The following is a 19826-nucleotide window of genomic DNA, read 5'->3' as shown; positions in this document are numbered from 1 at the left end:
ACTTGAGAACTCTTCATCCGTGTGTCCTGTCATTTGCATTTGAGTCCACTCGGTCTGTGCCTGATAGCAACCTGCATCACCATACTAAGCACTAGGGGTGTGTCCAAAAAATCGATCCATCAATTAATATCGATTTTCTATTTAAAAATTCGATATCGATTAAAAATTCTGTGAATCGATTTTTTCAGAGAGAATAGATGGAAGCATGAAATTTAAAATAATAATTATAATTTGAGAGTTTACAACTTTGTCTTGTATTTGAACTGACATGCTTATCCATAATCTTTATGTGCATTTTTTGAAAATCATCGGTTACATGATGACATCATAATTCAAAATGACATGATTTAAAATGCCACTGGTCTTAAGGGTAAATACAACTAGATGCTATCATGCTAGATCCCAGTGTTGGATCAGACTCATGATTTAAAGTTGAAGTATGTAACTCTGACACTAAGTGTTTAGAAATGGTACTGCGGCCCACGTTCAAAACACTGGAGAGAGCTGTTACTCCTCGCCCCCTCCCTGCCAGAGTCTACTTTAACGCGGGTTGCCAGTTGTTGGACGTGATCCTGCATATCCCCCTCCGTATCAGCGGGTGCAGCTAAGTGCTGTATGACGCTGTAACCGTCTCCAGGGTTCAAAGGCGTCTCCTATACATCCTTTTGTTTTGTTTCTCAGATTGTCACAACGTATTTGAGTCATAACGAGTTTTTTTTGGTTTTGTAACATCAGACATTATCTGCAGTGTTCCTAGCTGCAGCTCAGTGGCACCTGGCAACCTGGATGCTGAAACACTACTGACTTTGTGATTGGTAGCTAGGTGGTGGGTGGCGCATCAGTACTGACTTGGTGATTGGTAGCTAGGTGGTGGGTGGCGCATCAGTACTGACTTGGTGATTGGTAGCTAGGTGGTGGGTGGAGCATCAGTACTGACTTGGTGATTGGTAGCTAGGTGGTAGGTGGTGGGTGGCGCATCAGTACTGACTTGGTGATTGGTAGCTAGGTGGTGGGTGGAGCATCAGCACTGACTTGGTGATTGGTAGCTAGGTGGTAGGTGGTGGGTGGCGCATCAGCACTGACTTGGTGATTGGTAGCTAGGTGGTGGGTGGCGCATCAGTACTGACTTGGTGATTGGTAGCTAGGTGGTGGGTGGCGCATCAGTACTGACTTGGTGATTGGTAGCTAGGTGGTGAGTGGAGCATCAGCACTGACTTGGTGATTGGTAGCTAGGTGGTGGGTGGCGCATCAGTACTGACTTGGTGATTGGTAGCTAGGTGGTGGGTGGCGCATCAGTACTGACTTGGTGATTGGTAGCTAGGTGGTGAGTGGAGCATCAGCACTGACTTGGTGATTGGTAGCTAGGTGGTGGGTGGCGCATCAGTACTGACTTGGTGATTGGTAGCTAGGTGGTGGGTGGAGCATCAGTACTGACATGGTGATTGGTCACTAGGTGGTGGGTGGAGCATCAGTACTGACTTGGTGATTGGTAGCTCGGTGGTGGGTGGAGCATCAGGCCAAAACACAGAATGACAACATAAACATTACTTGAGGGCTGCAACTGAGCTTTTCAAATGTGAATATTCTGGCTGGACTACTACTGTCAGTGATATCAGTGTTTGAAATGAACATGATTCCTTAATGTCTGGTGATATTTTAGGACCATTTTATGATTATTTGGAATATATTTGTTACCTACAGCTACTTTAACTTTACTCTTCAAGAATTTGGTGTCCACACATGATTGCGTGTTAAAAATATTGTCTGACTTACAAAACAGAAACTCTGGGAACATAAAATTGAATCGAATCGAATCGAGAATCGGATCGAATCGGGACCCTGTGAATCGTAATTGAATCGATTCAGGAAATCATTGACAATACCCAGCCCTAGTACCAACTAATAGTTTGGACACATTTTCTCATTTAGTCAAGTCAAGTTTTATTTATAAAGCACATTTAAAAACAACCTCAGGTGAACCAAAGTGCTGCACAGTTATTAAAATACAATATAGTAATATAATATAATAAATAGTTTTCAAATTCCTTAAAGATATGCAACCTTTGCTGTCATGGCAACAGTGAACACCACCATTAATTGACATGAGCAAGATTAAGTCAATTAGAGTTTCTAAATGTCGGTTTTGATTATTTTTCGATTGATTGCCCAGCACTAGGTTGTATAGGTATGAAGGTGATGACAAGTTCAGACCCACAAAGCATGGGGAAGTAAATTTTACCAGTTCATAAATGTTCCAAACAAAACCATCAAAAAAAAGACTAATGTTCATATTTCAGCTCTGAAACAAAGAGAGCAGAAGTGATTATCCAAGTTCAACTAGTTCATTATGGGCAGAGTAGCTCTGGTTCTGTTTGGCTCAGTAACATAGACCATGGTGGGCCGCCACAGTCTATATAATTAATGGGAGACGCTGCGTGATGTATAGTTACATTTTTGAGGAGGTGCACATCAGCTACAGTGTAATCATAGCTGCAGAGTTGATGCATGTAGCTGCTGTCGCTTTGATGTAATCCTAAATCTAGCTCCAGTTTCTTGGACTTCAGTTTCTCAGACTGCAAACAGGGTCGTACAATGTGAATATTTGATCCATATTTTGGAAAAGGTAACTTCTTATTTTAAAGACCGTGTAAAGTGAATTCAGACATTTTCTTCTAAACACATTAAATAGGTCATAAATGTATTTCTACAAAAGGTGTAAAAAGCATTTCAATCATTTAGATTTGAATTGTGGAGCTAAGATTAGCATAAACCCGCCCCTGCTGCTGTAGAGGTATAAATACATTCAGCACACACTACTACTACTACAGTTAGCCAGTTAGCTGAGTTAGCCGCCGAGTTAGCCGTTGAGCTAGCAGCTGAGTTAGCCGCCGAGCTAGCAGCTGAGTTAGCAGCAGAAAGCTCTCAGACGTAGCGTCCATGTTTCTGGTAGAGGTGGTGACTTTGATTGACAGGTGACACTTGGTAGGGGGCGGGGTTTCAGCGGACTCGGCGGGCACGCCCACGGCGTTTGGTAGCAGAGAAAGAGGCTGATTTTTACACAACTTTGAAGCCTAATTTCATATATTTGGCGATTTTTTTTAATCATTCAAATTTGGCAGGGTGGTTAACAACACACTTTTCTGTGGTATGTCAAACTCAGAACACATATTTATTCTTACTTTACACGGACTTTTAAGTGTCAATCCCTGACTTGTTTTTGTTTCTTCACAGTCGACCAAGAGGAACATCCCCATGCTGTTCGTCAGAGGAGACGGCGTCGTCCTCGTGGCTCCGCCCCTCAGGGTGGGCTAACCCAACGAGCCGCTTCCTGGCGTTGAAGGAGCGTTTTGTGACAGCAGGGACGTTTCTATAACTGTGAGGGAGAAGAGCGGTGCTGTCAGGACAGGCTAAAAGCAGGAGGGGGAAGATTAAAAAACATCTTCAGCTCCCTCGGGTCACCTTCCTCTTACTTTTTTACATTCATGACTCGAAGATCAGGAAAGAAGACGTTTGTTTTGGATGAAGAAGGCCTGCAGCTTTTTTTTTTTGTTTTTTTTTTTTTTAAATCTTCATTTGAGCAAATTGTTATTGGATTGTTTTTTGGATTGTGGGTGATTTCAGGACACAGTTTTAAGGATATCTCTTTTCATTTTGCACAGCACTGCATTTAATAAATCCCCACAGTTTTTTAGTTAAGCCAGAAAAAAAAAAACCTAAAAATGTAATCACCTCCAGAGGATTTAGTTGCCTCTTAATCTCAGTGTCTGCTTGTACCAGACCTTGCTACAAACGGCTCTTCATGGTTCAGATTTGTGTGTGTAAACTTGTTTTGACCTGAACTTGAGTGTGTCTAAGAAGTACTGCCAGAGGAAAACGTCTGAAGTGAAACTTGTTGATTCAAAGCAAAAGTATTTTAGTTTCTCCGTGATCCCAAACTCATGATCTGTGAATATTTGGCGAGTTATTAAAGTTTCTGTTGGATGATGATTTTTAGTTTCTTTCTTCTTTTTTTTTTTTATATACATATTTTTGTAGTGTTTATAAGTGAGTGTGGGATCATGTTATGCTCATTTGTCTCCATTTTATTTGGTAAAATTTAATAATAAAAAAAAGAAAAAAGGTGTTTTTGAAAGATTTGTCTTGAGTTTTATTTGAAAACTGAACTTTCCTGAACAATAATAATAATATTAATCCTTAAAATAATAAATTCTGCTTGATGCATAATACAAAAAAGATTGGTGAAAGAATGAAGCAAGTGACTTCCTGTTGCCAGTAGGTGGCGCTATGACTGTCACTAAATATGAGACTGTACATGTGTTCAGACCGGGACGCTGAACAAGCATATTAAATTTGGAAAAGCTCAGACCAAGTCGAGTCAAGTTATGAGGGTTTGAAATTTCATGGCGAGACATCGAAATTCGCCGCGGAAGAAACAAAGAAAGGAGAAAAGGAAGGTAGGAAGGACCGAAGGAAGGAAGGAAAAAACGAAGGTAGGAAGGAAGGACAGATGGAAAGAAGGAAGGAAAAAACAAAGGTAGGAAGGACAGATGGAAGGAAGAAAGGAAAAAAGGAAGGTAGGGAGGAAGGACAAATGGAAGGAAGGAAGAAACGAACAAAGGAAAAAAGGAAGGTAGGGAGGACAGAAGGAAGGAAAAAAGGAAGGTAGAGAGGACAGAAAGAAGAAAGGAAGCAAGGAACAAAGAAAGGAAAAAGGGAAGGTAGGAAGAACAGATGGAAGGAAGGAAAAGAACACAGGATGGCAAGTGGGCCGAACCCCCCCCCCCCCATTCGACGGGCTGTATCTGGTCCGCGGGCCGCATGTTTGACACCTCTGACCTAATTTACCAAGTACCTTCTTCAACTCATCTGATCACTCCATCACTTGAACCATGTAGAGTTTGGACCCTGCAGTTTCATATTTCACCACTAGATGGCAGCAGATATCCAATAACCCGTTAACCAGTGTCACGCTTTCCTAACAGGTGATGGTGAATCTAGAAGAGGCTGATGGTTTCCACTCAGACTGACATTTCACTTTTTCATTAAATTTGTTATCATTTCTCAGCCTTGACGTCATTTTTATCAAAGAACTTAATTACTGTGGGTGAAAATGCCTCCAATAAATGAGCTCAGACTTCAGGGTCCTTCTTTTAAAAAAAAAAACAAGAGGAACCAAAGTGTGAGTGAGCAGCTGTGCTTCGCTGATAAGACTTCTGTCAACAATCTAATAGTTTATTAATTGCAGGAAACTTTTATTATTTGCCAAAAACAACAAACTGAATGAAGGACAGGTTTGGGTGGCTGACAGCAGATAGTTGGTTTACACAGAGTTGCACGTTACCCTCTGGTTACTATGGTTACTGTCCATTAATTTATTTTCTTACATTTATTGTGAAAATCTATCTTGTCACTTTTCAATAAGTTTAACTCTCCTGTTGTCCTCAGGTCAAGGAAGGACAGAAGGAAGGACAGGAGGAAAGGAGGAAGGACAGGAGGAAGGAAGGAAGGAAAGGAAGGAAAGGAGTAAGGATGAAAAGAGGAAGGAATTTCGGAGAGAAGGAAGGGAGGAAGTAAAGAAGGAAGGAAGGAAAGGAGTAAGGAAGGAAGGAAGGAAGGAAGGAAAGGAATAAGGATGAAATGAGGAAGGAATTTAGGAGAGAAGGAAGGGAGGAGGTAAAGAAGGAAGGAAGGAAGGAAGGACAGAAGCAAGGAAGGAAGGAAGGAAAGGAGTAAGGATGAAAAGAGGAAGGAATTTAGGAGAGAAATAAGGGAGGAAATAAAGAATGAAGGAAGGAAGGAAGGAAGGAAAGGAGTAAGGAAGGAAGGAAGGTAGGAAAGGAATAAGGATGAAAAGAGGAAGGAATTTAGGAGAGAAGGAAGGGAGGAAGTAAAGAAGGAAGGAAGGAAGGAAAGAAAGGAGGAAGGAATTTAGGAGAGAAGGAAGGGAGGAAGTAAAGAAGGAAGGATGGAAGGAAGGAAGCAAGGAAGGATGGAAGGAAGGAAGCAAGGAAAGATGGAAGGAGGAGGGAGCAAAGAAAGAGGGGAGGAGGGGAAGGAGGAAAGAAAAATTAAAGAAAGAGGAAGGAAGGAAGGAAGGAAGGAAGGAAGGAAGGAAGGAAGGAACAGTCAAAAGAGGTGGGGTCAATTTGACCCGGGAGGACGACAGGAGGGTTAAATAATAATATCTGTTTAAAGTCTAAGGAAAAAAAAAGATGATACAAATCCTGTTTTAGACTAAGATTAGCAAAATGCTGAGTCAGCATCTCGTGAACTTTATGCAGAGTCAGGTTGTCCATGTATGAGACTAATTTGGCCATGCGACGAAACATGTCAAAGTTAAAACCCCAACCCGACCTACGCCTGAAAGCATAGAACAATCTCCAAAGAGAAGAGTACAGTTTGTCCTTTCTGTAATTTTAGCAGTTGAACATGTGTGGTATGTTTAGAAACATCTTCTGTACAGGACATAATAGTACACACTGTCCTGGAGGAAGTGAGTCAGGAGCGTCTCTGTAGCCTCCTGTTGTCCTCTAGTCAAGGATGGAAGGGAGGAAGGAAGGAAGAGAGGAAGAAAGGAAGGGAGGGAGGGAGGAAGAAGGAAGGAAAGGAGAGAGGAAGAAGGAAGGGAGGATGGAACGAAAGGAAGGAAGGGATGAAGAAGGAAGGATGGAAGGAAATGAGGGAGAAAGGAAGGGATGAAGAAGGAAGGATGGAAGGGAGGAAAGGAGGAAGGAAAGAAAGGAAGGGATGAAGAAGGAAGGATGGAAGGGAGGGAGAAAGGAAAAGAGGAAGGGAGGAAGGAGGGAAGGAAAGAAGGAAGGAAGGATGGATCCCTTACTCCCTCCCTACTCCATTCTTTCCTTCTTTACTCTTTTCCTCCTTCCTTCCTTCCTTCCTTCCTTCCAAACTCCCTCCCTTACTCCCTCCCTACTCCATTCTTTCCTTCCTTCCTTCCTTCCCCTTTTCGTCCTTCCTTCCTTCCTTCCTTCCAGATTTAATTTATCTTATTTTGAGTTTTTTTAAGCCAAGTTTTTTGCAGTGTATATCTCTGATATTTCTACCATGGAATTTAATTTGTGGTGCTTTGCTCACATCTTTGAGGAAAAAAAAAAAAATACATTTTAAAAAATTCAGCAGCCAGATAATCCACAGGTTGTTCTGTTTTTACTCTGAACATCCAAAGAAAACCCTTCTTGGCGAGAATCTGAATCATTAATGAGCTCAACAGCATAAATTAAATTGCTGTAATTGCACATTTTCTGATGATTTTATAGGAATATAAAACTGTCATCATCATCATGGAACAAGAAGCTTTAATTGAACTGCAAGCAGCATGGCAGAGTGTCTCTTTTTCCAGCAGACAGATGCCAGGGTCACATGGAAATCTTTACTTCTACTTCCTGTTTTTTTTTTCTTCCTTTTTTTTATTCTTGTGTTTCCAGCGGTGGCGTTGCTATAAAAATAAGCTCTTACCTCGAGGATGTTCTTTACTGGGAAGATGAAATGTTTTGTTGATGCCAGCTGTACTCGTCTGCGTACTGGCCTGTCTCGCCACATCACCACATCATCGCCCATTATCACAGTACAAAGCTACCTCCGAGGGACCATTACTGTAATGCAACATCAAAACGAGCTTAATGCACTTTAATGAGGCGCTCAGCATCTTCTTGCCTCTAAATGTGTATAAATGAGGCCTATTGGAGAGGTTAGTAAACAGACTAACAATAAAAATAAAATAAAAACAACTTAACAAGCTATAGACCTCAAAGAATAAGATTGATAAGTTTTGGAAAATATGGTCTTCTGTAATTTCCTTGAGAAAAAATTATATGGAAGTAGACGGCTGGAATGAAGAGTTGATGTGAGGATTTATTTATTTATTTTTAATGTATTTATTTGTATTATTATTATTTTTATTATTATTTTATTTATTTATTTTTGAGTGTGTTTTATTTTTTTAATGTTTTACTTTTACTTTCTTTTTTTGTTAATTTTATTTATTTATTATTATTTTATTTATTTATTTTTAATTTATTATTATTTATTTATTTGTATTATTATTATTATTATTTTATTTATTTTTGAGTGTTTTATTTTTTTAATTTTTTTACTGTTACTTTTTCTTTTTTTGTTAATTTTATTTATTTATTTTTATTTTATTTATTTATTTTTAATTTATTATTATTTATTTATTTGTATTATTATTATTTTATTTATTTTTGAGTGTGTTTTATTTTTTTTTACATTTTTTTTACTTTTACTTTCTTTCTTTTTTTGTTAATTTTATTTATTTATTTTTAATTTATTTAATTTATTTTTTTCTCACAGTTAATTGTATTTATTTTTATCTACTGTATTTCTGTTTGATTATCATTATTATTGCTATTATAATTACCTATATGTGCCTTGTTCTGTGTTGTTCTCTGTAAAACTAACGAAATGTAATAAACAGATGTTTTAAAAAAAAAAAAAACTTAACAATTCAAGCTAAATTTCCACTTACTAGTTTTCTTGGAGCTTTCAACCATTTCTTCCTCATGGAGATGGATGAGTTGGTATTTCTCCTTTAGGCCTCATTAGGGCTTTGAGTCTTTAGTGGCTTATAAGAGAAGCATCAAAGTTAATGTTTGACTTTGGAAACAGTTTGACAAAACATTCATACCTCAAGTTCTTCCTAGTTTCCCCCCAGAGTTTTCAGCTGTATCACATAATAAAAACTCAGACGAGAAATAGCGTCGCGTTTATCGTCTCGCGAGATCTCGTGGCACGAAATCTCGTCACACCCCTACTATTCAGTCTTCTATCTGTCTCGCCAATTGAGGAATTTGGGTCGCAAATGGCGAGTGGAGAGTCCTAATTTCAAGCCCTGATCACATTTATAAAAAAAAATAACTAAATATGATTAATATTAATGCTAAAAAAAATAAACATGACATATTTAAAGTAGAGGGAATTATTTAATACAAGTCAAAAAAGTTTGTTAGTGATAAAAGTTTCTGTTAAAGTGCAGCTTCACTTTCACATTTTGCTCATTAAAAAAAAAAAATCATATTAAAAGGAAGAAGTTCAAAGGTTTCACTTCTTCTCTCCCCCAGTAGATAAATTCTTGTTATTCTTGCTGTGAGGTCAGAGGTCAAAGGTCAGGGTCAACCACTCAGCGGCACTCCACCAGGCACCGATAGGAACCATGGATGTGTTAAAGAGAGCTGCTTATGATGTGGAAGAGACAAGCACGCTGTAACATAGCAGAGAAAGTATTTCCACCTCAGTCACCACCAGTTACTATTTAAACCATGAAAATGTAATAGATGTCAAACTTTCTCAGAGTCTAGGAAAGCAAACTGTGAGAACCAGAGGGGGGGGGTTGGGAGGGGTTGGGATGTCATCTCAGTGTAAATCCTTTTGGGTGTACCGAGCATGTGGACTGAGAACCTTTTTGGTGGCTTTGTTTGCTCAATGTAATTTCTCACAGGGGGTTTCTTTTATTAGTCTTCCTGGTCCTGAAATGCTATAAAAGTCCCTAAGGGTTTTTTTTCTTTTCCATGTTATTAGATAAGATACTCATATTGAAGCACCTTGTGAGTTTTAAAAAGATATAAGACTGATATTATAGTAGCATTCGGTAACTACAGCGGCCAAACCTAGTGGAGAGAGTAGACTGAGCTTCATTATTTCATGGTCAGATATCACCAGCTTGTGAAGTTCAGTGGATTCCAGCTGCAGTTTGAAGTGCTGACAGACAAGACGAACTGTCCGCAAAAAACATTATGTAATCAAATTCTTCACATTGGTCAACAAATAAATACTTAATGACTTCATGCTTCCCATGTATTTACACTTGTGTCAGATATATTTTAGGGGCTCTAATCACATTGCTGGGTATTCACACTCAGGCTAAAAATGTCTCTGATGTGGCTGAAGTTATTTAAATCTACTCCTGTCACTTTTCCCCCTTCAACACGGACACCTGGTCTCATTTTTGTGGATAAGAGAGGTGAGCTTGTGATTGGGAGGTTGTTGTTGAATAAACTACACTTTTTTCTATCTCATATTTTAGCAAAAATAAAGCTAAATACGAAGCTTCTGTTACGCAGCAGCGAGGCTTCTTACTGGTTTTAACCATAGACTGTATAAAAGAAATGGACGTAACATCCGTGACGTCGGCCATTGGTTTGTGGACTGCTGCTCAGAAGCCAATAGTTTCAAATCTAGGCAGCGCCATCTTGAAAATTTCAGGTGCATGCTGGGAAAAATAAAAACATGGATTCTACTTATATGGGCATGAGGCGGGGCCATGGACGGAAGTATGGGCGGAGCCAGTGGCAGAGCGGGGAGGCTGCGATTGGTTGCAAAAATAAAGCTAAATACGAAGCTTCTGTTACGCAGCAGAAGATATCACATCACCCCAATCCTTGCTTCTCTTCATTGGCTCCCTGATCATTTTAGAATTGATTTTAAGATTTTACTGATCACTTTTAAAGCACAACTGGAGCCTCATGGCGCTTTTCCACTACACAGTTCTAGCTCGACTCGACTTGTTTTTTTTTGCATCTCCACTAGGGATAGTACCTTGTACCTGGTACTGTTTTAGTACCTGCTCTGCTGAGGTTCCAAGCGAGCCGAGCCGATACTAAATGTGACGTCATCAGACTGCCGGCCACTGATTGGTTAGAAGAGTCGTCGCTGGAAGAGTCATGAGCCGTCCCACACAAGACCCAACATTTTTAAATACCAACAACAGCGTTACAGCCATACGGCTCAATGTTCTTGCTTTGTGTGTGACAGAAAGCCACATACAGCAGCAAGTACACCATCGCCTCCATGTACCTTTTTGTAATGGCAAAGGTCGTTCGAGTCGTGCTGGAACTGTGTAGTGGAAAAGCGCCATAAGATCCTCGGGTGGGGCCTTTCTGGTTGTTCCAAAGTCAACGCTGAAATGTAGAGGGGACCGTGCTTTTGCCATCAGGGCGCCTCAGCTTTGGAACAACCTGCCTGAGGAAATAAGGCTGGCACGTTCAGTATCTTCTTTTAAATCACTACTCAAAACTCACTTCTACAGACTAGCTTTTATGTGATGACATCTGCTTGTCTGTTCATTTTGCTTATTGCCATACTGTCTTTTATTTAATCTTATTTTACTCTGTCTTATTTATCTTATATATTTTTACATTCTCATTATCTCACACTGTATTCCATTGTCCTCTACTCTCATCCTGTCAATGCCAGTCTTGTTACCTCTCTCTCTGTGTTGGCTATGTGTTCAGAAGTTGTATTTAGCCATATTTTAGGGAAGTATGAGTCTTTTTAAACTACCATTCAAGCCAACTGGTGGTGAACATAAAACCATTCATGTAGCATTACTTTTGCCTACTATTACATTTAGATATAACATGACTTCATGGCTATTAGCATATTGTCTCCACTGAGAGTTGAACTCTGATTACTGAACTCCAAGTCCAGCAGGCTAACCATTACACCACAGACCCTGCCCCTCTACTCACATCCATTATTCACAACTCTACCCCTTCATGAGCGTGGTATGCTCTTACTCTATCTGAACCTTGGAGAGAAAATGAGTACAGTAGGCTATCTGTACTTCCCCAAATTAGGATAATAACAGCTGGGTCTGAAATGTTTAGAAGATGTCAAGTTGACTTACAAGATGTGTTTCCAAATATTTATATCAGTCGGGGGTGTGTGTGAGATGTGGTTAAAATAAGTAACAGTAAAGTTAGAGTAAACGGTGATGGTTTTAATCAATGCTATTTTTTTGTGGCAGTAGAACATAATGGAGGCTTTACATAGAAAAAGAGCAAGTTGATAGTGTGTATCACAAGTATGTGCTGTGTGGATGGGAAACTAATCAAAAACCACCCAGCAACTTGACAATTGATTATGTTTTTATTGATTATCTTTTATTGTAACAGTGAGAAACCTGGTTCAAACCAACACCCTGTTTATTATCCCACAGAGATGAGAAATACAGGACATATGCATATCACATCAGTTTATACATTCATCTCCAAAATGTAGAAGTGCATTGTGCAGCAGATGCATTGTCACAGTGAGTTCACCATTCCCATTCCCATTCCCTCCCACCCACCCATAGGTTTACAGGATATAAAGCATACTTGGGGAGTAAGAAAACAAAAAAACAAAAAAAACAAAAAAAACAAAAAAAGGTGTTCACTGCTGCGATCGATCATGTGTGAGTTCCACCCTATTCATTCTTAAGGGGCTCCTGCAAGGAGTCATAAAAGTCGAGGAAGGGCCTCCCTATTTTGAAAAAAAGATTGAGAGGATCTCTTGAGTGTGTATTTGATTTTTTTCTAGCTTTATGAAGTGCATAACATCATTGACCCAGCGAGAAAAGGATGGAGGGGTTTGTTGTTTCCATCTGAAAAGGATCAAACGTCTCGCTATAACGACAGAGGCTTTAGCTGATAAGATAGCCCGAGATTCCTCTGGTGTTAGACCAAAGAGGGCACAGATCGGATCAGGACATCACCAGGTTCCAAACATCTCACTGAAAGCTTTAAAAACACTTATCCAAAAGGTCAACTCCCTGTTTTTAATGATGTGTACCTCAACTGAACATTTTGTTTTTGACTGACTACCCACCCCAAGCCAAATTCACAATCAGACTTAAAGGTGAAAAGGTTCCACCGAGATTTGAACTCGGATCACTGGATTCAAAGTCCAGAGTGCTAACCATTACACCATGGAACCTACATCAGTGCTCTGTTATCAGGGTGAAATGACCGTCATTGTCTGCCTCTTTAAGAAAGAGTGAATATGTTTATTTCCCAAATTGTCAAGACTTAAATTTAAAGCCAGACTGAAATGCTCATTTAAAGCTTGTTTAACTCAAAGGGACTTGCACAGACATTTCTTAAGATGTTTAACTTCTGCTTAACAAGCTTGTGAGAGAGCATGGACTACTTGGATTATCTAAATGAAGACCAACATGCAGTATAGAGGCCATTGAGTCGAGTCCTTGTTGATGGGATTAATCCACTGAATCACTTTGATGAAATGCACTGGAGTCATTTCTATGCTTGAGCCTAGACTTTCCACTGGGAAGGCCCCCACACACCCATTTCTCTCCAAGTTCTGATCAAGTTGAGGTTTTTGGCATCTGGAACTTTTCATCGTCAAATGGATGATTTGTGTGGTGCCAGTGAAGCAACTGTTTGCAGAGTAGTTCACAAAGTCTGTGGAGCAATTTGCAAACTTTTGGAGTGTTTACATCAATTTTCCTGATGCTGCAGGCCAAGCCAGCTATAAAGTGCAATTCTATGAATATGGGCAATTTCCAGGAGTGATTGGCTGTATAGATGGATGTCATGTTCCTATCAACGCCTGACGCTGAGGAGTACAGGAACCGTAAGAAGTGGTTTTCTATCAACTCCTAATTTTGGACTTTTCAAAACATTGTTGCTGCCCAGATCAGGAGGATCAGGATCAAGCAGTTGTGCCCATGGCTGAGGCAGACAATGACACAGAGTCACTTTGCAGCACTTCAGATAGATAAGATGCATTGAAATGGAATATATTCATTATGGCTTATTTTTGCTTTGATACTGTGTATGCTGTACAAAGTAGTAAAGTAGTATGCAGCAAAATTAAATGAATAAACCACAAGCCTGGGTTGTGTTTGACTAAAATACTTATACACATGGATATCCAAATAACAAAGCCTTTATTTTTTACAAATCACATAGTTCATTGTGGCCGGTATTGACAATTGTCTCATTACTGTATCTTTTTTCCATCATAGCTCACTCCTCCAACTTAAATTCTCATTTCATGTTCTTCCTTCAGATATTTCATTTTCTGCTCATTAAATTCTCTGGCTAACTTTTCATGGATGGTCATCTTTTTTGTTCCCTGCTGAAAGGGAAACTCATTGATGGCTCAGCTGATTTGTATGGTGCACACTCACTGTTCACCGACTCTTCCAACCTTGTTCTTATTGCTTTCCTCTGAAAAAAAGAACATTGTAAGAACCACAAATAATAAAAAATGATGGTCCTTAGAATAAAAGAAGAATAAAGGCTGACACGGACAGTGGAATATACTGTATATACCAAAGGAAGTAACTAGTTTATTTGCTGTATTTACCATATGTGCTCAGGTTTTCATTTGAATTGTCCAAATGATCACTGTCTGCTTTACCATCTCTGTTATTCCAGACAGGAAGTCACTTTGGAGGCCCACCACCAGTTGTAAATCACTCCCTTCTCATGTCTTCATTCTCTTTTATTAGAGCCAGTTTAAGGTTCTTCCACAGTCTATAAAAATACTGATAATTATGAGGAGATCTCACCTGAAGTTGTTGTATTATCTTTGTGGTTACCTTTTCACTTGCATTGAACTCACTGCAATTTGCAGCCCAACCACTCCTCTTATTGAGCTCAGTAGCAGCAGTAAAAGTTCTCACTTTTAATTATGGGATGGTTTGACACATTTTGTTTTAAAAGGGTTTTTTCATACTCAATAAAGTTTTTTTTTAACAAAATCTTTTTAGCCTTTGCCGTTATGTGGTTTCAAGATTCACACCAGTAATTGTGTTTTCTACTCCATTCCTGGTTTTTATGACCACCGGGAGACCAACAGCATGTGCTCTCACTTAAGATAATGAGGTTTAACCCAGGTGTTCTTATTTAGTCTTACTTAACTTACTCCAGGACTCCATAGTCACAGACTAACTAAGCCAAATGAAACAAAGCCACTGAAATGTTCTATCTTAACTAGTCTGAATTAAAGGTAGAATATGTAGAATGAGCAGAACAACGCCATCTAATGTCTCGAGATCGTAGTCGCAACAACCAAAAAGTAATTCCAGCAGTCGGGTTGTCAGGTCCGGTGCCGGATTTTATTTTAGCTCTAACTCTGTAAATATACCACTTTATCCACATGTCTAACCTTTTTAGGCGAGAAAGTAGCCCTTTAGATCAACAATGTGACGCTAATTTGTCCAAATAACATCTGCTTAAAGTTTTGTTCCTGCGAATTCGGAGCCACTCAAGTTAGCCGTAGCGAGTAACGCACTTCCGGTCATTTTCACAAAATAAAACACCCGTTGCCTTTTATTATTAAGAAAACCATAACGATAGAGTTGGTGCTTTTATTTTGAAAACAGGAAGCGAACAGACCCTCGCTGTAACTGACTTGAAACCACCGAGGTACATTACATTGTAACGCCAGTGGGAGTAGCAGCAATGTCTCTGCATGTACTGCCTAATCCTAAGCACCGATTGGCTTGTGTGTGGTGTCGTCAGAAGCAGGAGAGGCTCACGGTCGTAAACATCTAGTCACGTGTACTGTGAGATGGACGCGCAGGTCAGGAAATGACGTAAACGGACCGTATATGGTTTGTTATTTGTGTTATTACATTACGTGTTGGACTAAATACATGTTGACATATTGAGGAAAATATTCCGGTTTTATGGAAACGGATTTCATATTTCACAAGAATGGATACTTGGCGAGCTGTACAGAAAGTCCTGAGTCATAAGATGATCGTTGTGGATAAAGGGAAGACTTTGAAGGTATGTAGTCATTATAGCTTTTCTCACTTAGCTGAGTGGCTAGCCGAGCTAATCGCTAATACTATTACGGCTGTGAGCAACCATATAAGTCGTGAGTGGTCTTGAATGAATCAGAACAATCTAAGCTTTCCAACAATGTACGGCATGAGTATATATGTTTAAGGGTTGGTGTTTAAAACATTCAGAAGAACGTGTGGCTACCTCCTAACATCCGTCCCGTCCCGTGAACGGAACAGCGTGCGTTAAGAGGTTAATGATCAAATATCAAAATCCGAATAGCGTCAGAAAGTCAACCCACTCTCCACATTTCCATTGCTACCGTTTTGATACTTCATGGTACACAAACAAATAGCATCTCATATGAAAGCTAAGACCCTGGCGAGTTCAACAGTACCACTATTATTGCGCTAAAAACTCAGTGAACCAGCAGCATACAAAGGTGAACAACCACTTCAAAAAAATGTAAAAATATTAATTCAAACTAAATTTTTTTTTTTTTATGGAAAAGCAATACTTTCATTCTGTACCCCTCAAAACGCCCCATGGCTGTATTATTTTAAAAAAAATATAGCTTTTAATAAATATTCTACATATTCAACCTTTAAGGACTACTCCTAGCTGGCTTAATCTAAACCCTGTTTGTGCATGTAGGTGCTCAACTAAGCAGCATAACAAACATGTGGAGGAAAACAGATGCATGCTCAAACTGTGTGGACAATGTGAAGCAGTACATCGGGGCCTTGACTAGTCGATGGACGCAGGATCATCCATATGTTCCCTGCTTTGTATGTGACTGGGGAACAAGGATGATCCCGTCTGCAGTTAGCCAGTTAGCTGAGTTAGCCGCCGAGTTAGCCGATGAGTTAGCAGATGAGTTAGCCAACGAGTTAGCAGATGAGTTAGCCGCCGAGTTAGCCACCGAGTTAGCAGCCGAATTAGCCGCCGAGCTAACAGCGGAGTTAGCCGCTAAGCTAGCAACCGAGTTAGCCGCGATCGGGGAACATAGCTACGCTCCCAATGGACGCTGAATCTGGGAATATTTCCGTGACTATGTGTGTATGCGACAGTCATATATCTCAGGAGGAACAGAGGTTGTCATGGTGACCACCTGATGATCTCTGCAGAGCTGGTTTGTCCTGTCATTCCCTACATCTGACCTGGACTATGGTGTGAAATTCTAATCTGTAGGAAACAATGAGAAGTTGAACTCTGAGCTGACCACTCTGTACCACCACACTGAGCATCATATTCACTAAAAATGATCCTGTCACTGTTAACGTACTGTATATCCATGAGAGGAACCTCAACGCTGAAAATGATCTTAACAACTCCTATGACGACAGCTGAGTCAGAGAGGAGACTTTTCCACCTTGAACAAGATAAAAGCTTCCAATTTGCAATATCACGGGACAGCTATGACTCAGCTTATCGGCCGCACTGCCCTTCCAAAGCCAGCTGATTCAGCAGTGACAGGATTTCACCCTCAAAGTCATCAGAAGTTTGCTCAGATGACCTCTCTTCAGGTGAGCTGTCAGTTTTGGTGAGTGAAACCATATTTTATCATCCTACCTTTTTGTGCTGCTGGTCCGTGTACTGGCTCTATTGTTGTGCTGGATTTATTGATATAAATGGTGACAAGCTCGATGTGTTCATGCTCATCTATTAAGGTTGTTTTGTATCCCTTTAAAAAAAAATGTCTGTGTGCTTTTGTTGTGGCCTTCAGTGTTGTTGAGCTCTTTGCTGTTTGCTCATTTCTTCTGAGCCTGGCCTTGTCAGATTATGATAACTGAATACTGTATTCTTACTTTAGCCTTGTGACAGTATTAATGTAACTCGTGTAATAGCTGTCCTCTCTCTCTCTCTCTCTCTCTCTCTCTCTCTCTCTCTCTCCATATTCCTGTGAATGTGTACAAACCCTGCTAGCAGAAGGTCACTCTGTCATTAAAAGTGTTTTGTGGAGCCATGCATGGATCCAACACATCAGTAGCAAGAACTGATACTGTAGTTTTACTGGTAGAGTAGTTTTATATATAAAAACACCACTGGTTAGAATATATTATAAGATATAGTCATTTTTCTATTGGCTTGATGTGTCACACTAGAGCAGTGCAGTGTTAATATACATTTCTATTGCGGCCCCAAAGCAGGAAGTGCACATACTGACCCTTAATATAATATAATATAATATAATATAATATAAGTCCTACAATCAAAACCTTTTTTAACCTTTGTGTCGTCCTCCCGGGTCAAAATGACCCCGTCTGTTTCGACTGTTCCTTCTTTCCTCCCTTGCTTCCTTCCTTGATGGTGACTTGTTTTATTGACTACTCTGATGGCTCAAGTCTTATAGATTTTATAGGATCTGTCAGTTTTTATTGACCCATTTGCACTGTACTTTGTCTTAATGTTATAATTTAGGTGCTTTCTATGATTTTTTTTGATTTTAGTTTCATGCTTTGAGAGATGATTCGTCATTAAATCCAACTTCCTTTATAATGTAAAAATAGAGTGTGCAGGTAGTCCAGTGGTTAGAGCACATGCCACATATGCAGCCGACCCCCGGTTCAAATCCCGGCCGGAGGTCCTTTGCTGCATGAAATCCCCCTTCTCTCTCTCTCCTGTTTCCTGTCTATCTACAGTTAAATAATCTGTGCTGAAAAAAGATCTTACTTTTTTTTTTTTTTTTGAATGACTGGAGTTTGATTGAAGGTGCTGAATGTTCCTTCTTTCCTCCCTTCCTTCATTCTGTCTGTCCTTACTTCCTCCCTCATTCTCTCTCCCCCCCCCTCCTTATTTCCTTCCCTCCTTCCTTCCTTCCTCCCTTCCTTTTTTCCTCTGTCCTTCTTTCCTTCCATCCTACCTTCCTCTTTTCCTTTCTCCCTCCATCCTTCCTTCCTTCCATCTGTCCTTACTTCCTTCCTCCTTCTTTCTTTCCTTCCTTTCTCCCTCCCTCCTTATTTCCTTCCCTCCTTCCTTCCTTCCTTCCTCCCTTCCTCCCTTCCTTCTTTCCTTCCATCCTACCTTCCTCTTTTCCTTTCTCCCTCAGTCCTTCCTTCCTTCCTCCTTATTTTCTTCCCTCCTTCCCTCCTTCCTTCCTTCCTTCCTTCCTTCCTTCCTTCCTTCTTTCCTTCCTTCCTCCCTCCTTCCTTTTCTTTCCTTCCTCCCTTCCTTCTTCCTCCCTTCCTTCCTTGACTCGAGGACAACAGGAGGGTTAAAATGTAAAAAATGACTGGAGCTTGATTGCTGATAGTCTACTTTCACTGTATTGTAGTCAAGGTGTAAAACCTTCACAGTAACTTGTTACCTTGGCACAGTTAGTGGACGGCCTGTTACAACATGACCATCAGTGTTGATTTAAAAAAAAAAAGACAAAAACAGACTGACAGTTTAGGTTTGTCACGCGATGAAGTATTGCGGACAGGAATAACCAGGAAAGACATGTGAAAGGCACACACACAAACACACACACACACACACACACACACACACACACACACACACACACACACACACACACACACACACCAGAGCTGCCTTTTGACACAGGCGTGTGATCCACAAGCACGAAAATAAACTAAATCAAAGCTTATGGAAGCTCGGAGCAATGTGTCCTTGAATTAATATAATAAACGCAGACACACAGCTTCTCCTATCTCGGAGGCGTCAGAAATATCACTGTCCTCCTACTGTCTGCTGCCTATTTCTGTATTTAACACCCAGCAGCGTAACAAAACTTGTGTTTGTGTGTTTAACTTAATACTCAACTGTTAAGGGTGTCTGGGGTCACGGCCAGCTGCTGCTCTGGGCCAATGTTTTTGAACTGTGCATTTAAAATTCATGATGGGGGAAGAAGAAAATATTATTCTTCCTGTGGGCGTAACATCAACAGCTAGATTATGTGTGATTTAAGAAAAAAAACAAATCTTCCAACTGAATTCATATGTGGGTTGTTTTTATTAAATGACGTGAAGATTTTCGCAGGTGTGAGCGAGTGCAGCTGTTGCTCTGTTGCTTGTATGAGTGTTAGAAAACAGTCAGATGTTGGAGTTTTTGTTCATAGGAGCACATAGTTGAGTCTGTTTTGTGTTTCCTGTGTCTCTCTCTGGACACTTCTTCTGGTTACTGTGGAGCAGAATCCTCACCAGATTGTATTTCTCACTTGTTCCCCAGAGTCTACATGTTGGACAGTTTAACAGAGTTCCTGTGTGTGTGTGTGTGTGTGTGTGTGTGTGTGTGTGAGAGTGTGTGTGTGTGTTTGTGTTTCTCTTTTGT

General features: G+C 40.1%; 1 protein-coding gene and 1 non-coding gene across 2 annotated transcripts in view; one reads left to right on the top strand and one right to left on the bottom strand.

The window, feature by feature from the left end:
- Positions 1-4126, top strand: part of lsm3 (LSM3 homolog, U6 small nuclear RNA and mRNA degradation associated) — an 11574-nt gene extending 7448 nt beyond the window's left edge. Inside the window, exon 4 of the mRNA XM_053316716.1 lies at positions 3232-4126. Coding sequence (XP_053172691.1) covers positions 3232-3312 — 81 coding nt within the window. The 3' untranslated portion in view covers positions 3313-4126. The remainder of the gene's footprint in view (positions 1-3231) is intronic.
- An 8531-nt stretch (positions 4127-12657) lies between these two features.
- On the bottom strand, positions 12658-12729 carry trnaq-uug (transfer RNA glutamine (anticodon UUG)). Its single transcript has one exon. It is a non-coding gene; the product is annotated as a tRNA-Gln (tRNA).
- Positions 12730-19826: the final 7097 nt, after the last annotated feature.

Source organism: Scomber japonicus, chromosome 3 (genome assembly GCF_027409825.1).
Source record: "Scomber japonicus isolate fScoJap1 chromosome 3, fScoJap1.pri, whole genome shotgun sequence".
Lineage (NCBI taxonomy): Eukaryota > Metazoa > Chordata > Actinopteri > Scombriformes > Scombridae > Scomber > Scomber japonicus.
This window is presented reverse-complemented; position numbering and strand designations above follow the sequence as displayed.